This window comes from Ambystoma mexicanum, chromosome 4q (assembly GCF_040938575.1).
Source record: "Ambystoma mexicanum isolate Mex_15411 chromosome 4q, UKY_AmexF1_1, whole genome shotgun sequence".
NCBI lineage: Eukaryota > Metazoa > Chordata > Amphibia > Caudata > Ambystomatidae > Ambystoma > Ambystoma mexicanum.
The window spans coordinates 396419419-396441064 of record NC_090928.1 but is presented as its reverse complement, the minus strand read 5'-3'; the positions used below and the strand labels follow the sequence as shown (position 1 = coordinate 396441064).

At 42.5% G+C, this 21646-nt stretch overlaps 1 protein-coding gene across 1 annotated transcript in view; it reads right to left on the bottom strand.

Moving 5' to 3' along the window:
- Nucleotides 1-21646, bottom strand: part of RYR2 (ryanodine receptor 2) — a 3854281-nt gene that overhangs the window by 1870438 nt on the left and 1962197 nt on the right. The window contains exons 42-43 of the mRNA XM_069607971.1: nucleotides 11376-11490; nucleotides 9501-9633 (exon numbers count right to left, since the gene is read on the bottom strand). Of these exons, the coding sequence (XP_069464072.1) occupies nucleotides 9501-9633; nucleotides 11376-11490 (248 nt within the window). The remainder of the gene's footprint in view (nucleotides 1-9500; nucleotides 9634-11375; nucleotides 11491-21646) is intronic.

The window sequence follows — 21646 nt, the reverse complement described above, 5'->3', positions numbered from 1 at the left end:
TTTTTCAAAGTAACAGCGCAATTCGGAGGATTGAAACGGATTGTATAGCATTTGTTCATTTTATAAATGGCTGGTTGTCGCATAAGTATGATGGTACGTTGCTTAATAACACCATTGCTCCGTGTTACATTTTATATTCCTTAAGACTATACCAGGAAGACTAAATTGGAGTGGGGTAAAAAATGACTTTTCTTTTTCAAAAATTTTGGTATTTACAATTAAAGATTTTTGAACATGCACAGATCTCTCCTTATGAATCCTCTTACCTTGTCTTCCCAGGAAGATCGAGATCCTATTTGAGGAAAACAATTTAGAAAATCGATGGCCATGGTCTATGAGGTGCCTGCGTCCCTGCACCAAGGGATGGGACAGCGCTGAGCAATGTCCTCATCCTGGGAAGCATTTTAAGGGGCCCTTCTTGGGTGACATCTGTAGGGTGGCTAAATAGGTGTCGTGTAACACCTTTTATCAAACACTGCAAGTTGTTTTTCAAACTAGGTAAAAATGTGAGCCCTCGACTGAGAACAAACAGCGAAAAAAACCTATTCCATATTAGTGGTTCCCACTCAAGGAGGGCCTGGTCTGCAACCACAGTTCAACTCACTAAACACAGAGGCGCACACTTTCACCTTACTCATGATGTCCAAGAAGACAGAAACAAGTTTTTGGGTTGCTGTTGGTACTCTTCTCTGACGAGAATTACGTGGCATTTCAATGCTGGACTGCCCTTGAGGGAAGGACCAGACAACTGCAAATGGCTGAAGGTACAATAATCTAAAACCAGGTTGTAAATACTTCAGATTGGGAAACAAACCAAAGTACAGGCTGTGTTCGTTTTCCGTTGAGAAGTCACATATTTTTGCATTACAATTGAACGTTGTCCTCCCTAGAACTTAGTCTGCTTTTGACATACATCAATGGCAAATTTGAAATCAAATATGATTTTTCCCTTGCATCATGTTGTCATATCTTATTTCTACTGAAATAATATTTGCTAAAACTGCTTTGCATGTCCTTATTCTGTTCTATGCCATATTTCCACGTTTTAAAAACCGAACACAAAAAAGACCGATTTTGTTTTGGCTGTTTTTCTGTCGGCTTCAAAATGCCAAAATATGACAAATTCTCCCCCTGCCCCTCGGAAGGTGATCCCTTCCCCACGTCCAACCTTTCCCGCTAGTTGTGTTGTTAATGGTGGGAGGGGTACCTCAAACCTCCCTTTTCCCCACCCACCACCCCTTTCCCAGCACTGCAGACACACAGGCATGCACACAGAGACAGCCCCACATTCACTCACCTGACATTCCCGCCCCTGTCAGCCCCTGCACCCACTGGTGTGCATCAGGGGCCTGACAGTTTGATTTAGAAAGACCGCTCTGTGCAGTCCCAGAGCGTTCTTTCTAAATCTATTTTATTTCCCGTTCTTTAGAAAAAGGTTGCTTGACTTCTAGTAAGGATTGGGACCAGGGAAAGAGGGGCGAGGATGGAATGCTTCAATAACTGTAATCCCATGCCCCCTACCTCCGAGTCTTACTCTTACTCGTCCCACTCCCACTCTTACACACCCTCTGGGATTGCAGGCCAAATACTCCTGAGGAATAGACTGGTATGATGAGAATTCTGAGGACCAAGAAGGGATCACACCCTTTTTTTTGTTTATATAAGTTAGCAAGGGGTTGTCTGTACTGTCTGTCAGGGCACTTCATCCAGAAAGGATTGGGACAATGAAGAGGAGCACTTAATGTAATGGGATGGGATTGCCAATATTCTTGAAACATTACACTGATCAGATGTTAATACATCTGGAAAAATAGTAAGACTACCTCATACATCCGTATATAGTCAATGACCGAGCCACACTGTATTATGTTGTGCAGCCAGTATTCACTATACTTCCAAAAACAGTACATCTGTTTTGATGAAATCTTTCAAGTTCCTCTATTACACTTTGTCCATGTCTGAATTCATCAGACTCACCTACATGAGATTCTGACAATTTTTCCTGTGTCCAATTAGCAGACATCACAATAAGCAACTTTTAATTGCAGAACGCATCTTGTAACTCAGCTTGAAAAGGGGCAGTGGTATTGCTTCTCTGTGGATCTGCAATCCAAATCCCACATTGTAACCTTCCAGCAGAACCACAAGATCCTTGATGAACCCATGTAGCAATAAGGGTTGAAGTGCCATGTGTCGTCATACAAATATATATTGCAAACTGGCGATGTAAATATTTCCACTTGTCCGTGAAACCCAGGTTTGCAGTCAGTAATGAAACTCTGCCTGGTGTGGGGGATAAAAGAGACCGAGCAGTCTGCTCCCAAGCCCAGCCCCACGTTGGCCCTGCGGTCCTACCCTACAAAGGGCCTCTTTGCATCCCTGGTTAAGGTAAGTGGCTCTCCAGAACCCCTCCCTCACACATAGTTGCCCATAAAATATGCCAATGTTTTTAATTCGGTAGCTATTCGGACTGACCAAATACGCATTCAGAGCTAGCAGTGCACGTGTGTAGATCCGATTAGCTTGGGGGCATCGCCCCCACTCCCATTCTATTAAGACCATCCAGTACCCAGAAAATACTGCTTTCAGATACTCTTGCGAGATATACACCCCATGAAACAGCACATCTAGTGACAAAAAGTCATGTGTCACTGTGATAAGGCAGAAGCAACGAAAGGAGATCAGAACCAGAGGGCTTTATCCGGTCTCACAGCCAGGAGAGAGTAAAAGGATGAAAATATGGAGTTAGCCCTTCTTGGGTTTGATACACTTCTCTAGGCCAATAGGAAGTTATCTTCCAGGGCTGTAGGTTCTTTCTTCTAACAAACTGGTCGTTTTGTGTTTTTATGTTTTTTATGTTTTTATGTTTTTATGTTTTGATGGTTGAAAGGGACCAGCTGTGCAAGAGGACGAGCCCTGTTACGAATGGGCGTATTAGCTTGTTCCATGGCAAAAATGAAATTATAAAGAGTTACGAAGTTTCCAGAGGTTATATAAAGTTTAGCCCATTGGCTGAGTTCCTTTAATGAAAGCTACCAAACGAAGGCTGAGCCATAAACAGTCTCTGCTGTGAAGGAATTGAGACCAGAAGGCTGCAGGGGCTGAGGTTGTCAGAGCCTTGTACTCTGAAGCCGCTCTCAACCCCCACCAACCCGAAGGAGGGGCTTCACCTACTGCCTTGACAAATCCCATTGCCGCAGGGAGAGGGCGTGACGTCCGTCTTGGACGAGGAGCGACTAACAGCTAACGGAGGCGGGCCGCCTTTACAGCTGACTGCTGCGAGGAGGGGCGGTGCCGAGATCAGCCTCTCAGAGCGAAGAAAACAGATGTTAGTTTTGCATTCAAGAGAGTCTGAGAGCGAATCGTAGATCGGAAGTGTTAAACACAGTGTGAACGATTGAAGGAAGCCAGCAGGAGTCCCGCTAGCAGGAAAACACAGCTGAGGTCAGTTAATAACCCACGTGTAAAGCAGAACTGTCAAGGTGTCATGTTACCCCTCACTGAATGTGTTGCAAAGATTATCAAGACTGAAGGCTGAAACCACTTTAATGAGAGGGGATAAAAGAAAGTTAGGACTAAGTACCTGATTCAGAAAAGACTGTTACCAGAAACGTCAAGATTATTCAAAGTGTGGTTAAGGGGCATATAAGGAAAGATCAAACCCTCCAAGAGGAATGTTAAGGGAGAAGACAGGAAAACCCCATTTTCCCCAGAGAACAATGAGCTGATCAGTCTTTTCTTTGAGAGGTGATTTTAATGGGCTTTGCCAGTCTTCGTCATTTAGAGAAAGAGAGAAGAAAGAAAAAACAACAAGGAGAAGTACTTTCTAGCCTATTTAATATTTCTTTGCCCTGTTCTTTTGAACTTTAAGTTGAATAAAACCAAGTTTTCTTTGATCCAACTCTGTGTTGTTGTTTGTCCTACCACAAAACATTGTGACAGTCACCACCTACAGAACCAACACAGCAACAAATAATGATAATAAAAGATTTTTTTTAAACATTGGAACGATCATGTTTTTATTTTATTTGTGTTCTGGTTAATTTAAACCTTTCACATTATGTAATTAATATAACAATCCATATAGTCTAAAAACAAATAATTCCAAATTAAATTTTCTTCAAGCAGGTAAGGTACAGGCTAATATTTGTTTAATTACCCTACAGGTTGTGATATTCAAGGGGGTGGATGAACCATCAGTTAATCTATTCCAAAATATTCAGACGAAAATCACTATCGGATTCTGCCAAACCACTGTTGCAAAAACTACACATCCCGTAGAAATCTTATTTTACTATTACAGAGGATATTCATACTAAATCTAAGATAAATCTCTTGAAGCGTTTCAAATAAGCAGTAAGCTCCCCAATTTCATCACATGAAAAGGATGTTTTTTGTACAGTGTATTGGGTATGAGGGAGTCATTAGAGGACATCCAATCCACCTCAAATAGCTTAGCGTTCAACCCTGAGAAATTATTGTTAAAGGTTTCTATAGGTATCCCCAAATCAGATCGAATTCTTCTGCACATGTGTGTCGGTTTTTTTCATATCAACACATTATTGGATAGAAGACTAAGGCGAAAACTTCAAACAGAGTTGGGAGGATAAACTAACATTTTAAAATATAAAGACAGCATGTTCCACCTTGCTCAAACCCTCACAAAAAGTGAGGCCCAGCTAATATCTTATTCTGGTGCCAGACACACGCTGAGGAAGGGCCAGAACTTTCTTCCACAAGATTCCTGACAATCTGTTTAAAGTAGCCCATCACGCAAGTGCCAGCACTACAACCCGTACAACTTTAGCAGGAACGACTTTTGCATTATAAAATCTCACCAATGGCATGAGTGAGAAGCGGCAAAACCTGTGTTTGATCCCCTTCATTTGAGCAGCATATACCAAAATCTTTTTCTTTAACATTGAAGATAAATATAGTTTAATTTGATAAAAGATATGCAATCCTAGATATTGCAAGTGGGATATTACTTGCAATTTCTGTCCAGCAAACTTCCTATTGAAATGGGGAATTCTTTTCCTCGGCCGAAAAACAAATGTTGGAGTTTACTTATAGTTCATTATTTTCCAAATTGGTGCAGAGCGCATTTAGAGCCTTTTGTAGCCCAATGGGAGTACAATCAAACACAAGGATGTCGTCCGCATACATCAAATGTTGAATGTGTCCTTGGCCAATACGTGGGACAGCCTGAACAAATTGTGTGATGTGGTGGCAATAACTATTAAAGCAGCAGAACAAGGGGGAGGGATTGTGATCCTCAAGAAAACATCATATGAAGCAGAATGCATGCACCTTTTGGGCGATAGGAATGCATATAAGAAATTGGACAGGGACCCCCCACTATTAGACGGCAGGAAGAGATCAGAAGCCTGACCAACCATTTAATCGAAGAAGAGTGGATAAGTCAGGATGAAGGCCATTTTTGTAACAATACATGGCCAAGAAAGGCAGCTTTCTATATATTACCTAAAATCCACAAAGATATCATGAAACCACCAGGCAGACCCATAGTGTCTGCCATTGACTCATTGTAGAACCTCTCTCTGTATATTCAGAAGTGTTTCTCAAACCATTTGTATTACAAATTCCTTCCTTTGTCAGACTCCACTGACATGATTAAGATCATTCAGGATATACATATCATCGATGAAGACATACTAGTAACAATGGATGTTGAATCCCTCTATACTGCTATACCCCAGATGAATTGTCTCAACTTTCTAGGTGAGTATCTTGACAAACGCTACAGACCTCATCTACCACCTACGGGGTTTGTCCTAGAATGCATCCGCCTTGCAATGACGGAAAACATTTTCCTTTATAAAAAAACAATTGTACAAACAGGAGAAGGGAATGAGTATGGGGGCAACTTTTGCCCCCGATGTTGCAAATGTATACATGGCGGACTATGAGGACAAGTATATCTTTGGGGTTAACAACTTTTTAGAACAGCATCTGGTACTCCGCAAACACCTTCGGGTGTGGCGGTGGTACATAGATGATGTGTTTCTCATATGAAGGGGTTCGACCGTATCCCTTACTGTATTCCATGAATGGCTCAATACATGTGACAAACATCAAGCTCACCATGCAATATAGCTACCAACAGGTCAGTTTTATTGACCTAATGATAAAAAAATCTCGGGGTAATCTGGTCACCACCCTATACAAGAAGCCAATGGATAAGAACTCACTTTTACACTTTTTGAGTTTTCACCTTGCTGGGCAATGCCAAAATCTACCAAATGGCCAATGTTTACGCATTCAGCATAATTATACAGAAAGGGAGGAATTCAAAAAACATACCCAACATCTAAAAGGGAGACTATGAGGAGGATACCCGAAACAACTAGTTAAAGATCATTTGAAAAGAGCAGAAAACACCCACAGAGATTTGTTTGACTAGCTGGGAGAAACGTGAACATGATTGATTAGTTTGTGGCACGACCTTTAATCCCATCAGCTGTGACAAAGACAATCATAAACAAACATTGGAACCTGGTGAAACAACCTGGGTCTCTCTCCAAAAAAAAACATGTTTGCGTTTAAGAGGAACCATAATCTAAGACAAAAACTGGTGCACACTTTGAGGATTGTCTGTTCTTTGGTAACATCCTTATATCAGTGGGAGCTTCCACCCATTATAGGCCATCACATGAGTGGAAGTTGTGTGTCTTGTCCCCTTACCGAAACTAGACATGAGTTCTGATATGGGACCATGTTGTGGAAAATGAAACATCACACCAATTGTCTAACAGAGAATGTTATCTATGTAATTACTTGCCCCTGCCAACTTATGTATATTGGCAAAACAAGGGAGGTAAGACAATGTATATCTGAATATAGGTACTGTATATGAAATAAGGTTGCGGACAACCCATTGGAACCTTTTTTACAGCTCAACCATAAGGACACAGACATGTTACAGTCTGTTAAAACTAATATGAGAGGAGGAGATATGGGAAAATTAGTCCACCGCATTGAACAGCGCTCGATTTATACTCTAGATACAGTGCGGCGAGGCATGAATGTTGCTGTGGAATGGAATACCTTGGTCACTAAGAAATGATAGAATTACATGTGTCCCGAGTAGACTGTCTCATCTCACTATGTCCCCATATTGTTTACCTGTATTAAGAATGGGGTTGTATATGGTTGACAGCAAGCATTTGGACCTGTATTTTTACATTTAAGAAATCCCTTTATCTATATCGACGCATAGCATTAATGCGGACATGTATATATACTGGCATTAGTAACAATGTATCAACATAGGATTGCACATTGATGTGCATGGGTCAGCTATTCTCGTCTCTCTGCCCTATGGGACAGTACAGCATGAGTTTATCATTAGGGCAGTTGATATGAGTGATCACTTACAGTGGTTGCGTGGCACTAATATGAGATTATGTATCTGATTTTTGGTATAGCCTCCCTACTACGGCTACTTCATAAAAAAGAATAACGGTGTAATATATATTTTTGGGGAGTCCGATGCGAGTGAAATATTTCTTGGAATGGCCACCCTGGTTTTTCTAGTACTGTACATATCGCCGGGTTTACTATGCGACATGGCCGGCCGGTTATTAGGTAATGTTATATCGATTAGATACAACAGGTGGAAAGAAGTCCATCTTTGATGTCTGTAGCCCATGGTCGAATGAGGGATGCATTTAGTCCTCTTTCTACTTTGATGAGTCATAACCATAGAAAAAAAGAAAAACGAATGGGTTAGTGAGACTCTGCGCACTATCGTACAGGTGCTGTGGTTGACTGCTACCTGGTGGAGCGCTAAGCAAGCCGTATTGTGTCATTTGCTACGTTGAGGTTGATGATGTGTGGCAACCCCTTTTTTCCCTAAACGAAAACCTAAAAAAATATATATAACAAAAAAAAAAAATTCGATCATTTGTCCTGTCGACCAAATCGTGTCGACCATTTGTCTGTCGACCATTTGACTAGACACCTTGGTGTGTGCACCCAGGTTGCAGGTCTTGGGGGCTAAGGGGACGGGCAGGGCTGTATTGGTGTTGTGCATGATGCACTTGACATTTTGCTGTTGTAGTGGGTGCAGGGTGGACAGGGAGGTTGATTTAGCATTGGGGTTACGTGTACTCACCAGCCTCCTCAGATTTTCTGGCTCTGGCCTCCGCAACACTGACCCTTTCTATTGCCTTGAGGTGCAGCACACTGCTGCATGTCTCCTCCCAGTCCAGAAGGTGGATTGGTGATGCGCTGCCGCCACCTTTGGCCATGCCCTGCCTGCGCACCCTCAAGTGCAGGTCGGCACCTCTTGTGGAAGTCTCTCAGTGCAGGGGGTTGTGCCAAATCCTGCAACTTTCTGGGCATCCTCCCAGATGGTGGTCTTCCGCAGCTGGGCCTGCCTGCGCTGGTCAGTTGAGTAAAGTTCATCAGCATGCTGGACTATGGAGTGCGACAACATATTAAGCTCCGCCTCACTGAAGCGTGGCTTGCACCTCTGGGTCGCACAGACACTTGATGCTAGGTTAATGGTTGTGTTTCTGTGCTCGGGATTGTGGTATGTCGCCTGTGCTGTCAGGATTGCAATGGATTGTGTTTTACTAATGGCTGCCAGACGATTTACTGTTCCGGCGAGCACAGTAATTGCGGCACCGTTGTTATTGGTGGCTCAAGAATGGTGTTGCCAGAATCGGAGTCACTGGCACCAAGGATGCCAGTGTTGCCAGAATCGGAGTCACTGGCACCAAGGATGCCAGTGTTGCCATTTTTGGGGGGCAGGGGGTTGTTGGTATTTCCAGCATGCCTGTGCCACCATTTCTGGCATGCCGGAATACGCGTGTACGCTAACACAGAATGGGCCAGAGTTTTTGGCATCACTGGTTGCCGGACACGCTGGTACCGGCATGCCGGAAAATAAGATATCATACCGGCAACCTTGTAATGAGGCCCATTGTTTTAAGAATGCTTGCTTATCTTGGAGACCTAAATGCCATTACCAACTATTTGGATGAAATTATATTTCAGTAAGGTATTAGAGTTATTTTGTTCAACAACAACAAGAGGTATTTGTGGCCACTTCAGATCACTAAACTTGACAATACTAAGCACAAACAGAAAGGCATTTTCCTTTGTACCTCTTCACGCCTATTCCATGAATCCCCTATATGTATCCATATAATCCTATTGTGCCCATATTCTATTCTATTGGGTTCTTATATAGCGCCAACACACCCGCAGGCCTCACATACAATATTAAACCTTAATTCATATTAGGGACATGCCTTTATTCATGCATATCCTAAGTGAATCGGATTGTAATGGCTTATCCCTGAATATCCCAAAAAATAAAAATATATGAAATATCAGTGCACCAAGACTTCCTCAGGATTGGTTCTCAAGACACAGAAATGTGATAACATGCAGGCAGGGCACAAGGTACTAATTCATTCTAGCGTCGATATACTATGCTACATTTATTTTAGTGAGTAAGATTTACTTACCGAGCCCCACACTGCTGTTTTCCAATAAGTAGCTCAAATGATCAAACATGGCTTTTTGGTTCTGCCGGCTTATGCGGCAAAAGTAACAAAGGAAACGGCAACAGTTTGCCACCATCTTTGGAAACGCAATTTCCTAAAGACAGAAACAAATACTGGAGTTATGTACATGTACACAATTGGATGCAAGTTGGTTACATGCGTTATACACATTTTCCATTATCAAGTTCACAAGAGCATGGATTCACTGCACATTCAGGTTGAAATGCCAGAGGGAAAAAGCTCAAGATGAACAGGGAACCCTTGAATGAAACCGAATTGTAACAATTCTGCCTCATCGTACATCATTCTTACTCCCTGCACTCACCCAGGGAGTAGTGGTGGACTGGCCTATACGGAACTATTGAGATGTCCTTGTGGGTCTATGCATCATGGATCTCGTGTATGGGGACCCCGGTTTTTTGCTTTTCTTACCCTCTGCCCTTCTTTCTATATCTCATTGCACCCCACGTAAATTTAAAGTAAAGCATTTTTTTTATTAAGTTTGCAGTATGCCATTCCTCGCTTTTAACCAATGTGCATGACAGTTGTTTGGTGTGTTTAACTGCTCTCTATAGAAGAAAACGTGCTTTATAATTAATAATTTGAGCCAATTTTTCCCAAATGTGCATTGGCTTCAGACCGTCAAAAGCCCTACTCATATGGGTTGCGCTTGGCACTAGATTCACTTGCAGCTTGTCATATGGGACCACTTTGAAAAACATTTCCATGTCCCCTTTGGTTTCCAGTCCAACCCTGTCAACGACCAAGAGGTCCCACACCTACATAGCCCAACACTGCTGAAAGCCACATGCCGCCTGGCCTTCCATCAAAAACATCATGGTTTAGAATTTTCTTTTCTGACCCTTCCCTGCGACTACTGGGCTCACATGCTGAACTTCTGACCCATGATTCCTTACACAACCCCTTCAGGCACTCCTTTTGTGTACAGACTGTTATAACGTTACTGCCCCCTTTAGGTCAACCAGTGTAGGCACTATGGTTTCATCAAGGCAGCACGACCAAGGCTATCAAGGACTCTCAGAACGTCCTTCACCTTTACATAGGTTGCTCTTTTCAAGTTCATAAGGGTGCCAATGGCCACTCCTGGAATTACACAGGGGTGGGGGCATAACTACAGGCCTCTCGGCCTTTCATGTACCTCGCTTCCATTTTGTAACAGGTTCAGAGGTGTTCTAGCACTGCTACACCCCTATGTGCAGTAGTCAATGGCAACCACACAGTAGTAAGCAAAACCTGTGCTGGTGATCACCAGTTATAAGTAACATGGGCCCAATTTTAACTTACGTGACCATATACCATGAACACATCACAACATATCTCGTCACTTAAAATTCCCTGTCCCATAACACCACTTGAGCGTATAACTGTCCCTTGAACCTCTTCAAAACAGCAAGACAAAGAGGACAAACGTCACATCTTTTTGAGAGGTGAGAGCGGCGTGCCATGCTTTGGCCCACTTGCAGTAGAGGCACCCCATGTATTATCCCCCACAGAATCAAAAACCATACAGATATATGGTTCAATCACTGACTTGTCACCTTGCCCTATACCGCCTCCCCAGTGTTGTGTCAAGCAGTTAGCCAACATGTTTTGGGAAGATGTATGTTGACATGGCTGGGGTTCAAGACATAAAATGATCAATCCCAAACCCAGCATTGCTTTTTTTCATTGTGGAATGTGTTTCAAAACTGACATCAGAGGAGACTGCTCTCCATTACAATCAATCTGCATGTAGGTACTGTTACATTAAAGGCAAGAGAAAATGGGACTTCTTGAAGGGTTTTAAATTGATAGGGCAAGCAGTGCACTTCTCACCTTAGACTCTCCACCTCCTAGAACGTTGACCATGACCTCCATCACAGTTTCATGCATGCCCAATGCCCTCATAAGGTTTGGATGCTGGTAAAACACTTTGTTGTTCATGATGTCACTTGAGAAAAATAAAAAATAAAAGTTGTTGCAAAAAATGGATGTTTAAAAGGTTACTCATACTAAGCAGAAAGATTACAATGCATGAACAAACCTCCTCCGGCTATGCACCTGGGTGCATAGAAGTACCTAGTTCACCTTGCATAAGCACTTGGGGGTCATAATTTAACATTTCATTTGTGTCAGACTTATCTTGCTGCACATTAGCTGAGTTCTTGGTGCACGTAAAATAATAGACCATTCGGATATTGAGAGCCTCTCCCAATTAAGGGTGCCAAGCCGGTCACATACTGGAATTTGTCAACCGTCCATATCAGTCTGTCCCTCAGGGGTGTTGCTACGTCTGGAAAAGACCCGGGGCTATGCTAATGTCGGGACTGGCGGGAATGGGGGCTAACTAGCCTTTTGGTTGTAGATCTGGAGATTCTTTCTGGGGCTACAACCAAAAGACCAGGGGCTATAGCCCCATTAGCCACCCCCTAGCAACGCCCCTGCTGTCCCTCCCTTTTGTTTTCCAACTGCATTCAGTTGCACATCGCCTGTTCTTGGCTGGGTTACTACTGCCCTCTAGGACAGGCAATCCCTGATTTACTAGTACGGAAATTGCCCTGTTGGAAAAATGAAAAGGTAGTCCTAGAACAAAAAATGTGACCACAATTTATCTGGAAGGCTAGAGCACAGACCGAGCCCATCTTACGACCAAACACAGCATGTTATCAACTACCAACTGGTTTTTTTAAACTGACCCACATAAACAGACTGATTCCATACATGTTAAAAGTCGTCTTCGTTTCTGCAATTATGACCTTAAAGGATCTGCAAACAGCCAAGATATTACAAAATGTTCCTTTCCCTTTTACATTATCCCTTGTTGTGGCATTTTCACCCTCTTTCCCATCCTGTTCCTACTCCGCTCATCACAAAATAAACCAATAGGAAATGAAGCAGCAAAGATTTAACTTTCCATGCAGCTGTGCATTGGGTGCAGTGGTCAATAGGAATCGCAACGTTAGAAACAAAGTCCAAAGTGCACGCGCACTTGGATAGTGACATTGCAAGCTACAGCGTGCAACAATGATATTAATTCAATTGCCCCGGCAACCGCTGCACAAACAAACACGCAGACTGGGTCTCCGACTGGGAGACAACGATCGGCACGCCGGTAAAACCCATTCACGTCGAACCACTGATTTGCGTGCATCATTCATGATACTCTGGCCCTTGAACAGCCAACCCATACCATCTTTCCCACAGAACAACAGAGGCCACATTCAAAGAACAAGCAGACCTCAACCTCCTAAGAGAGAGGGATAGGACAATGAACTCCATAAAGAGATAACCAGATGGGAGCTGTACGTTTAGGTCTAGGTAACAGACCAACAGTGCATCACTACAATAACTTTGTCAAAGATTGACAGAGGCTGCCCCCAACCCCTCTTGTCTCCTCAGCCTCAAGCTCACTTGAACACCCGTCAATCGGAACACCATCCAATGGTGCCACAAAAGCTGTCCTAGAACAGCAGTCTATGTTTTTGATTCCGACCTGCTCCAAGCAAGAGAAGGACGCTAAGGTCAGCGTGCAATAGGGTACAATTTAAAGCCCCAAAACCTTTTAACCATCAATAGCCAGCTAGTCTGTTTTTTCAGCCCATAGTTTTTTACACCACAAATAGATGACCACTAAGGTCGTTTGCTGCACTAAGATATCAACTCATCCTTTCTCCCACAACAGGCATACCCAATCCAGGGCCCAGATGAAGGCAACAACACACATTGCCGAAACGTCACTGGATAAGGACAAGCTATACCATTTCTAGCTCCTAACCACAACTGATGCTAACTACTAGAGACGTTGACCCAGGATTGGTTATTCTTTGACTATATAGTGAAATACAATAAAAGGAAATGCTAACTGATTGACCAGTTACTACTTATGCAACAGGTTATGTAGGTTGTTATATTTACATAGACATTGTAACAAAAAGTAAAAAGAAGGCAGGTGCTTATTTAACCAAAACAAAAGCACTGCAGGATAAAACACTGTCTAATTTGTTTCAACACTTTTTTCCTCGATGCTTACATTGATGCCCTGGTAGAGGAAAACTCAGAATTAGGAGGCCAAAACAGTAACATAAAAATCGAAAATGGGTCAATGCGTTATTCCGATTACATATGCATTTGTCAATGCACCATGAAGAAAAGTAAGGTATATTTTTTTGCAATAACATTCCCATTTTTCTAAATCCATGTATTTGTTGCTTTTCTCACCACATGTATGTTTAAGTAATAGTTGTTTGTCTAAAAATACAGCACCCTAAGAAATGATCATGGTAATGTTATAAAAGAAATTTAACAGGGCAATTTGAAAACGCCCCAAAAAACAATGTCCACATTTCTTATGCATCAATAGGAATATCTAGACTAATGGTATTTAAAAGTTAGGAGGGAATTAAATACCTCGCACCAACAAATAAAACAACAGTAAGGATGAGGTGTGCCATTGCGAGTATTTCAATTTGAATTTGGAACTTGGTGTTAATCATTAATGAGGCTTATGGCACCCTCTTTGTTTGTTCTTTGCTTTCTGTTTTGCTCTCTGCTTTGGCATTTTACTTGTGGATACATGATGACGTGCTGTGGGACGCATGTACTTGCAATGTCACTTTACTCTTGGTAATGTATTGGTTTCATTTTGGTTAAAATAATTTGTTTGATGCCAACTCTGTTTTCTGTGCCCTTGACTTCCCATGCATGTTGATCTCATTTCATGTACGCCTAGGCACTTTTACATATGCAATTTTATTTATGTCTTGTACAACATGGCATTGGTTGTTGTTATATGTTGCTTGTGAAATGTAAAGTCTTGCCTTGAAAAAGACTGTTTTCAGTTCGAAACACGTGTCGGCAAACTTTTTTGAATCTTTCAAGAACATAAAAGAACTCTTGACAATCTCCTATGCTGTAGCCAGTTGATTTATTCACATCTGGACTGTCATATTTGCTGTATTCTTGTGAATTTTTGAACTAGCAGCACATTGAATCAGTGGAACTAAACCCCCTCCTGTTTTCTCCAACACATAAAATAACATGCAGGATTGGTGTAGGTTAAATTTTAAAGTGGCAGGATGCCCTCCGTTATAGCAAAAAGAGGAAATGAAATTGGTTCAGTATCCACGTCCACATGCACAGAAACCACAGGTTTTATAGGGTTTTACACAATGAGAGGTATACTGAAATTTCTGTATTTTATGTAAAATGCTTAGTCTGTTATATTAACAATTAATTTCCGACTGATGCATCCTCTGGCCTTTAATGGCAAGGTTTCACAGGATCGTTCATGACCTGTACAATTCTGCAGCCCCAACCAGGTGATCTAGCCAGTGTAACAAGTCTTTTCATTTATCCTTAATAAAGCCTGATCCAACATTAGGTGGCCTGGTGACTCTCAATCTAGTTCTCAGGCGTGTGGACCAACGTCAAAGATGACGCAGAGCATGCACTATAGGCTCCTGAGTGCCAATACAACAGCGTGCAACTGTGCTACCTCCCAAAACCATCCTTGCGCCAAAGCAATACAGTGCACAAATCTAGTGGTCACCGATTCCTGGTGATATTGGTCTACAAGAATGGACATCCTGCTATAGTTCACTTTCACCACTTCTTGCACTCATTGACAATACAGGATTGTGGGAGATGGCCACACCCATCAAGGATGGCTTCCCCGAGGAGGGTGCTCTTTCAGGCAGGGGATTGGTTCAGGATGCCAATTGCAATTACAGCATGCAGTCTATAATCTAGTAGTAGTACACATTTAGTAGGTACAAAACTGCACTGCACTTAAGGTGTTCAGATGGATGAGAGGAAATCAAAGCATCCAACTAAGCAAAGAGTTTTAAGCAAACTTTCTTTGCAGTGAATTTACAGCACACCACACAAATAAAGGATGTTGCCATTTGTCAATATATGAAAATCTAGGGTGGAAAACGAGTCAATGCAAGGAATATGAATGAAGTAGGTTGTCAATGCATTACGTATGCTCGGTTCACAGATTCGCTCCATCACCAAAGGTAGTGTCAAACGGTGACACTCCCAAGTGCCTGCTCATAAATATTGTATAGTCACTAGCCATTATGGTTGGGGTCACCTATGAGATCGTTGCATTTCTGGGGGCTCAGAGGAAGCCTTTAAAGTCCACTTACAAAAACAGGTGTGGCACACAGCCGATGCATATCTGTGGTGTGGGGATACCTGAGCAATTAGGGCTTTGGCCACCAAATATTGTCCGATTAATTTACTAGGTAATGTGCCTGATACAGTGCTCGGTCTGATTGGGGGCCAACAGCAGGGTATGCAGTTGTGGGTCCTGATAGAGCATACAATTTGATGAATGTCTCGGAGTACAGCCTCTCACAAGACTCCCCTCCCGACCCCCTGTTAGTATAATTTGCCCAAAAGGTCGAGGCGGTCAAAAGCAGATATGCAAATGGTACCCTCTGCTCAGAATCCTTTTGCCATTGTGGCTACAGCTGCCAATTGTTCAATGGTGAGAAAGGATATCTCTGGGGCAAGGCGTTTGACTTGGAACACAACACCATTTGGAATCCCAATCCCACGCTTAGAAACCGCCCGCTGGTTTTAAGTGAGTGCGTTATAAAAGAACAATTATCATTAATGTACCATGGTGGTGGAGGGCTTCTCTGGGGCCTGATTTGGCATAAGTATATTCTGAGATTCTAGCAGTTGAGAGTGCAGTCAAGGTTGCTGGTGTACAACTTTGCCCAGTGGAGACCCTTCTCTGGTACTTTACGTGGCCCAAAGACGAAGATCATGAACAAACATTTGCATCCATTCTCAAGATTTACCACTGCAGGTCTTTAGCCAGACCAGCAGTAGATTTCTTTGCTCCACACTTGTCCTCTGACCCAACCATGTGGTCACTTAACTGATGGCTGGCTAGCAGGGGAGGTGGCAGATCTTTAATCATCCCGACTGGTTCAAGTGAGATGACCAATGGTCCTGGTCTCACAATATAGGTTAGAAATCCAGTTCCACAAGGAACATCATTCTTATCAGCTCATCCTGCATCTTCTACAGCAGTTCTTCTCCAATTGCCTTTGGATAGGTGTCTTTTTTAATACATCGACAAGACAATAAAAGTAGGCTTTTCGCAATAATTGCAGGTATGTGACAGGGGTTGCGGGGCGAAGCCACAAACAAGTGTGTTGCATCTCCGCTTTCACTGCAAGAGCTCAGAATGTGGATTAATTGGAAATACACTTCTCACACTGGCCAGAATAGGTCTTGGGTCACCTCTGAAAGCACAAGGTACACATATTCCTAACTTACCTTGTAGGATTGAATGTTTGAATTGTCTGAAAGCCCTAATAAAGATATGTTCATTAGATTGGCACTGGCTGCCTGGCATCACTAGTTGGACCGCAGATATCCAAAAAGACACCTTTTCTCAACTGAGACTAAATGCTTAAGTATGTCACCGTTATCAGTTGGCAAACACTGCTGTCTTAGGATTCAAATTGTCATGGTTCTGGATAGCAGACTTATCTCCAGAGAGTTCTCAGATTATCAGTACCAACCTGAAGTAGGCAAGACGGTGCAGGCAGGTATAGTTGCGTGACATGGCTGTGATCGATTAGGTACAGTGAACACATTTCAGCCAGGTGGAGGTATGGCTCAGGTGACAGTGAGGCTGCCACTAAGCAGTATACAGTAGGTACAGTAGCACTTTGTAGGTATACCTGCACTAAAGACGAGACGCACAAGTTAATACCCAGTTCTTGAGGTGAAGGTTAGGTGAGGGCACCATGCTCTGATGTCCTTGATGGTTTGACCTATGATTATCTTTGAAGATGCAGATCTGGGTGGGCTGAGAGATTTGAAACATTTGCGTCAGGTCCTTGGCTGAGGCTGGTGAGCAAGGGAGACAGCTGCAAGGTAAGGCTGTAATAACCATCAGTCCCCCGTCCCACTCTGGAACCTATTAAGTTCTGTTCTCCAAAGTAGCAGGCAGGGCTCTGCTGTCAGGAAGCCACAGATAATCCTTCCGGTTTCTCAGCAGGGCACTGCGCTCAGTATTCAGCCAAAATGACAAAATGTACATCAACAAGTGTGAGACTTATCATAGAGAAATGCAATGAGGGCATGGGCCCCAAACTATCCATTCAAATATTTTTAGTAGTTGTCACATTAGTGGAGTGGTCTACATTTTTATAATTATATAATTATAATTGGTTTTGTATAACACACTTAATACCAAAGAGGTTTCCAAGCACAGAGTTGGGATTCAAACACTGTATTGCTCTGCGTTATTTTACTTCCAAGACGAGTGCATTGCCACTGAGCTATACTACCCATGACAATTCAACCTTCAGAGCTGTTCCTGGAGAATGTGTCAGGAAGTGGATTAATTCAGGTTTCCAGAAATCCCAGTCAGATTGGCCAGAAAGAGTATCCTGCCTCTGGAGATCCCAAGCAGACAAATCATGGCCTTATATGTACTTGTCCCTCAAACACAGAACTTCACTATTGGATAACGGAAATTGTCCCCTGTGAGTAAGTGTGTCCTATTTCCCTGAGGATAATGTAACCTGACACCAAACTGCTGATCTCCCCTCAGACTGTGAGGCGATCACTAACTGCATCAGAAAAGTTACTCTGTGTCAGCTCTCTGGATAATTCCTTATATAGGAATTAGTCAATATCATGAGTAACCAGACAGGAAGAAGAAAAATAACACATTGGACAATTGCTATGTGTAATTCTAATTGCATCTGATAGAAGTATGGTGCTCTTATAATTTTGTGAATGAAACCGTTCTAGTCTACTGGCCAGTATCTATTTGATACGGCATCGAGGCTCAAGGAGTAGCAGATCCCGAGAGAGCCTCTGTCTCCTACATTTCAGATCAGCGCCAGCGCTCGGATCATCAGGGCGACACAGGTCATAACGGGCCCGCTGAGTCGACGGTCAGCATGTCATGCTGTCCGGATTTCTGTTGCTCAGCCCATATTGTGAATTGTTGGTAATCTGGTACTTCGTAAACCTTGTTTTATAGGCTGCCTCCTAGCTGACACGTCACCATGTATACCCATGAGTATTTGCTGGGACTGAGGAGTGCTCCTGGTTCATTCAGCCTGTGTACATGGAATCAAATTAGAGAATTAGGTCTGGAAATGTTTTTAAATTCTGTGAATCTATTTAAAAGGGCGACTCTGTGGGCATACTATTGATCAACATGGAGATCTCAGATCAACAGTGAAAAATGATGTGGCACAGAATTAATTAATTAGCACACTAAGTTAGATTGTATTTTCATCAATGAAACATGGTTTCAGACCAATTCTGTTTCACATTTTCACCTACTTGACCCTACTGGGTCCTCAATTAAATTTGAGAACTGTGTACACAAGAAAGGAGAAGGTATGGGGGGATTGCCAATATTAGAATTATCGAATTTTCAGGCCCTAAAATAGAATAGTGAGGCTCAGGTCTTTGCTTGTACACTAAGTATTTAAGCAAAAGAATCCTTACGGGTTGCACTATGTTAGCGGCCACCAGGCCCATTTGGGTCTTTTTTGGAGAAGCTAGAAACCTATTTAGGGGCAGTAGCTCTGCATCAGACATTACAGTCTCCAAGGACCATCAATTTGTTGCATTCTAATGCCCCTAATAACTCTAACTGGCTTAAACTGAATGAACTACTTATAGCTCATGGCTTATCACTTCTAACCATCCAAGCATCCCACTATTTAGGACACTGTCTTGATCTTGTCTTAGCTGGTCTTATCTAGGTGCCTGAATATTATCCACACACAAAATCTGGCAGTTATATGGTCAGATCATTTGGTTGTGGTAGTCTCCATTGCCATTGAATTCTCAAAAGATACTACTTAGGGGTTGGTCCTATCCCTCAGCAAAAATGCTATTGACACTATCACAGGATCATGTTTAATTGCTGAATTGTTGCCTCTCTCTCAATACATAAAGAGTGTGAGACTTTTTATCACATCAATGTGTGTCTGCTGAAGAAGTGTTGCGATACAAATATAGCAAAAATAAAATTAATCCTTGGTTCTCCCAGCCTGTAAAAGAACTACAGCAAGACTGGAAGGGCAAAACCTGTCGGAAAACTCACAATGTGTCTTTTTATCAAATGTTAAATTAGCATTGGCAGTATGCAAACAGGCAATATTAAAAGCAACATTGCATTTTCTTCAAAATCAAAAGACGGTGCATGCTCAGTGTGTTCTGTGTTACCTGTGCAGCAGACCATGGCTTTACAGTCTGATTTCACTTGCTATCACAGAGCCAGCACAAGACTAAAAACTCACACTCGGTGCACAGTGCGCACATTGTGTGCTCAGTGTGTTCTGTGTTTGGGGGACGGCTGAACTGCTGAGGGCCTAGCGCTTTGACCAAGTCGGTGACACAGATACTTTGTCTGCGCTTTCCTTTGAACACCTGGTAGTCTAGCTTCTTGACGTCTTAGAAGCGCATTTGAACGAACTGGGATGTCTAATTGTCTGATAATTTATTGGATAACTAATTGGAACTTACTGACTTTGAATAATCAAGAGTGTGTGCCGCGGATAGCGGTTACTATTATAGCACTGACATCTGCTGTATCACTATAGTCTACAGCAAATTACCTTGCTGCGACCCTGCTAATTAGAGGATAGTCAATGACACCTTTGAGCTTTTTTCTCATATCGGCTGCTATAAGAGTTGGATAATATGTCTGTCACAAAGCAAACAAAGCAACTTCGAACTTTTGAATAATTGTTGGAGTGTGTGTCGGAGTGTGGCATTTCTAAGGAGATATCCTGAGGTGTCCATAGACTTCAATGCTCAATTTAATTTTGGAACGTGGTTTTAAAAACTGTTTAAAAATAATAAGGAGTTTCTTCAACCCTCACTCAGCCTTGCTCACAGACGCTTGACTTACTACTGAAAAGTATTAGTTGTTGCTTGACTCCTCTGAGTGGTGGTGACTGCGGGACTCGTGTCTTTTGAACCACACACTGAGCTGTCTATATGTCAGATCATATATTGGATAATTAATTGGAACTTACTGAAATTGAACAATTAAGAGTTTGTGCCATGGATAGCGGTTACTATCGTTGTTGCTTGGCTCCCCAACTCTGGGTCGTGGTGACTGTAGGACACTGGTTCTTTGAACCATGACGTTGTGTGGAGACCGATTGTCTTGTGGTCTTCACAAGTAAGTAGTGAGATCACCTAGTTGAGGGGTAGACAGACTTCTGAGAGTCGATTGCACTAATATAAATTAAAAGCAGTAAATATATTATATGTTGGTTGGGTTGATGAGTGGTTAAGTGCCACAAAGTCCAGGCTCTGCCACCAATGAAAATTATGACAACTCAGGATTGCGCGAACAATTTAGTAAACAATTTGGTTAAGATGTCACTTAATTCTAAGAAGTTTAAGAAGGATGAAATAGGTTTGGGGGAAACAAATCAATGTAAGGCAGAGCCTACTGCTGTTGGGGCCAATGAGGCCTGGACTAAAGGGGATGACATAAAAAAAGAAGAGGTTACAACCCAGGTGGGGGGGAACCATGGTTGTATCTTGAACAAACCTATGCTGAATAGTGATTCTCCCATGTTTGATGTCCACGAGAAGGCCATACCAGTGCCATATTCAGGGGATGCCTCTTGTTCTCTACCACATGTCGACCCAGAGGACATCTTAAACTGTGTAGATAATGTATTGTCTCCGATGTGTCAATCCTAGTTCCTGTAGTGATGTCCGAGCTTAGAAAACGAGTGAGCCTGTCCTTAGACCCACCTACCCCACAAACAATGTCCACCTGTGGTGGATGAAGTCCATCTGTATAACAAAACTACTGCACCTCTAGTGAGCCCGGTGAAGTCAATTTTAAATAATTTGGCTAAAGGTTCCTTTAACGCTTCATTCGATACAGGGGTCAAATCCTAAAAAATAAAGTAGGAGGGACTCACTTGCATTACGTACGTTAATGACATCATAAATAAGCACATCAAGGTGACACATGCAAACGACATTCTTCCCACTAAGGAAGTTCTACACGGAAGGAATGTGATTAAAGACTCAAATGTCCCCTGTCGTTTCTGCCATGCGACAGGGGTTACTGAAACTGT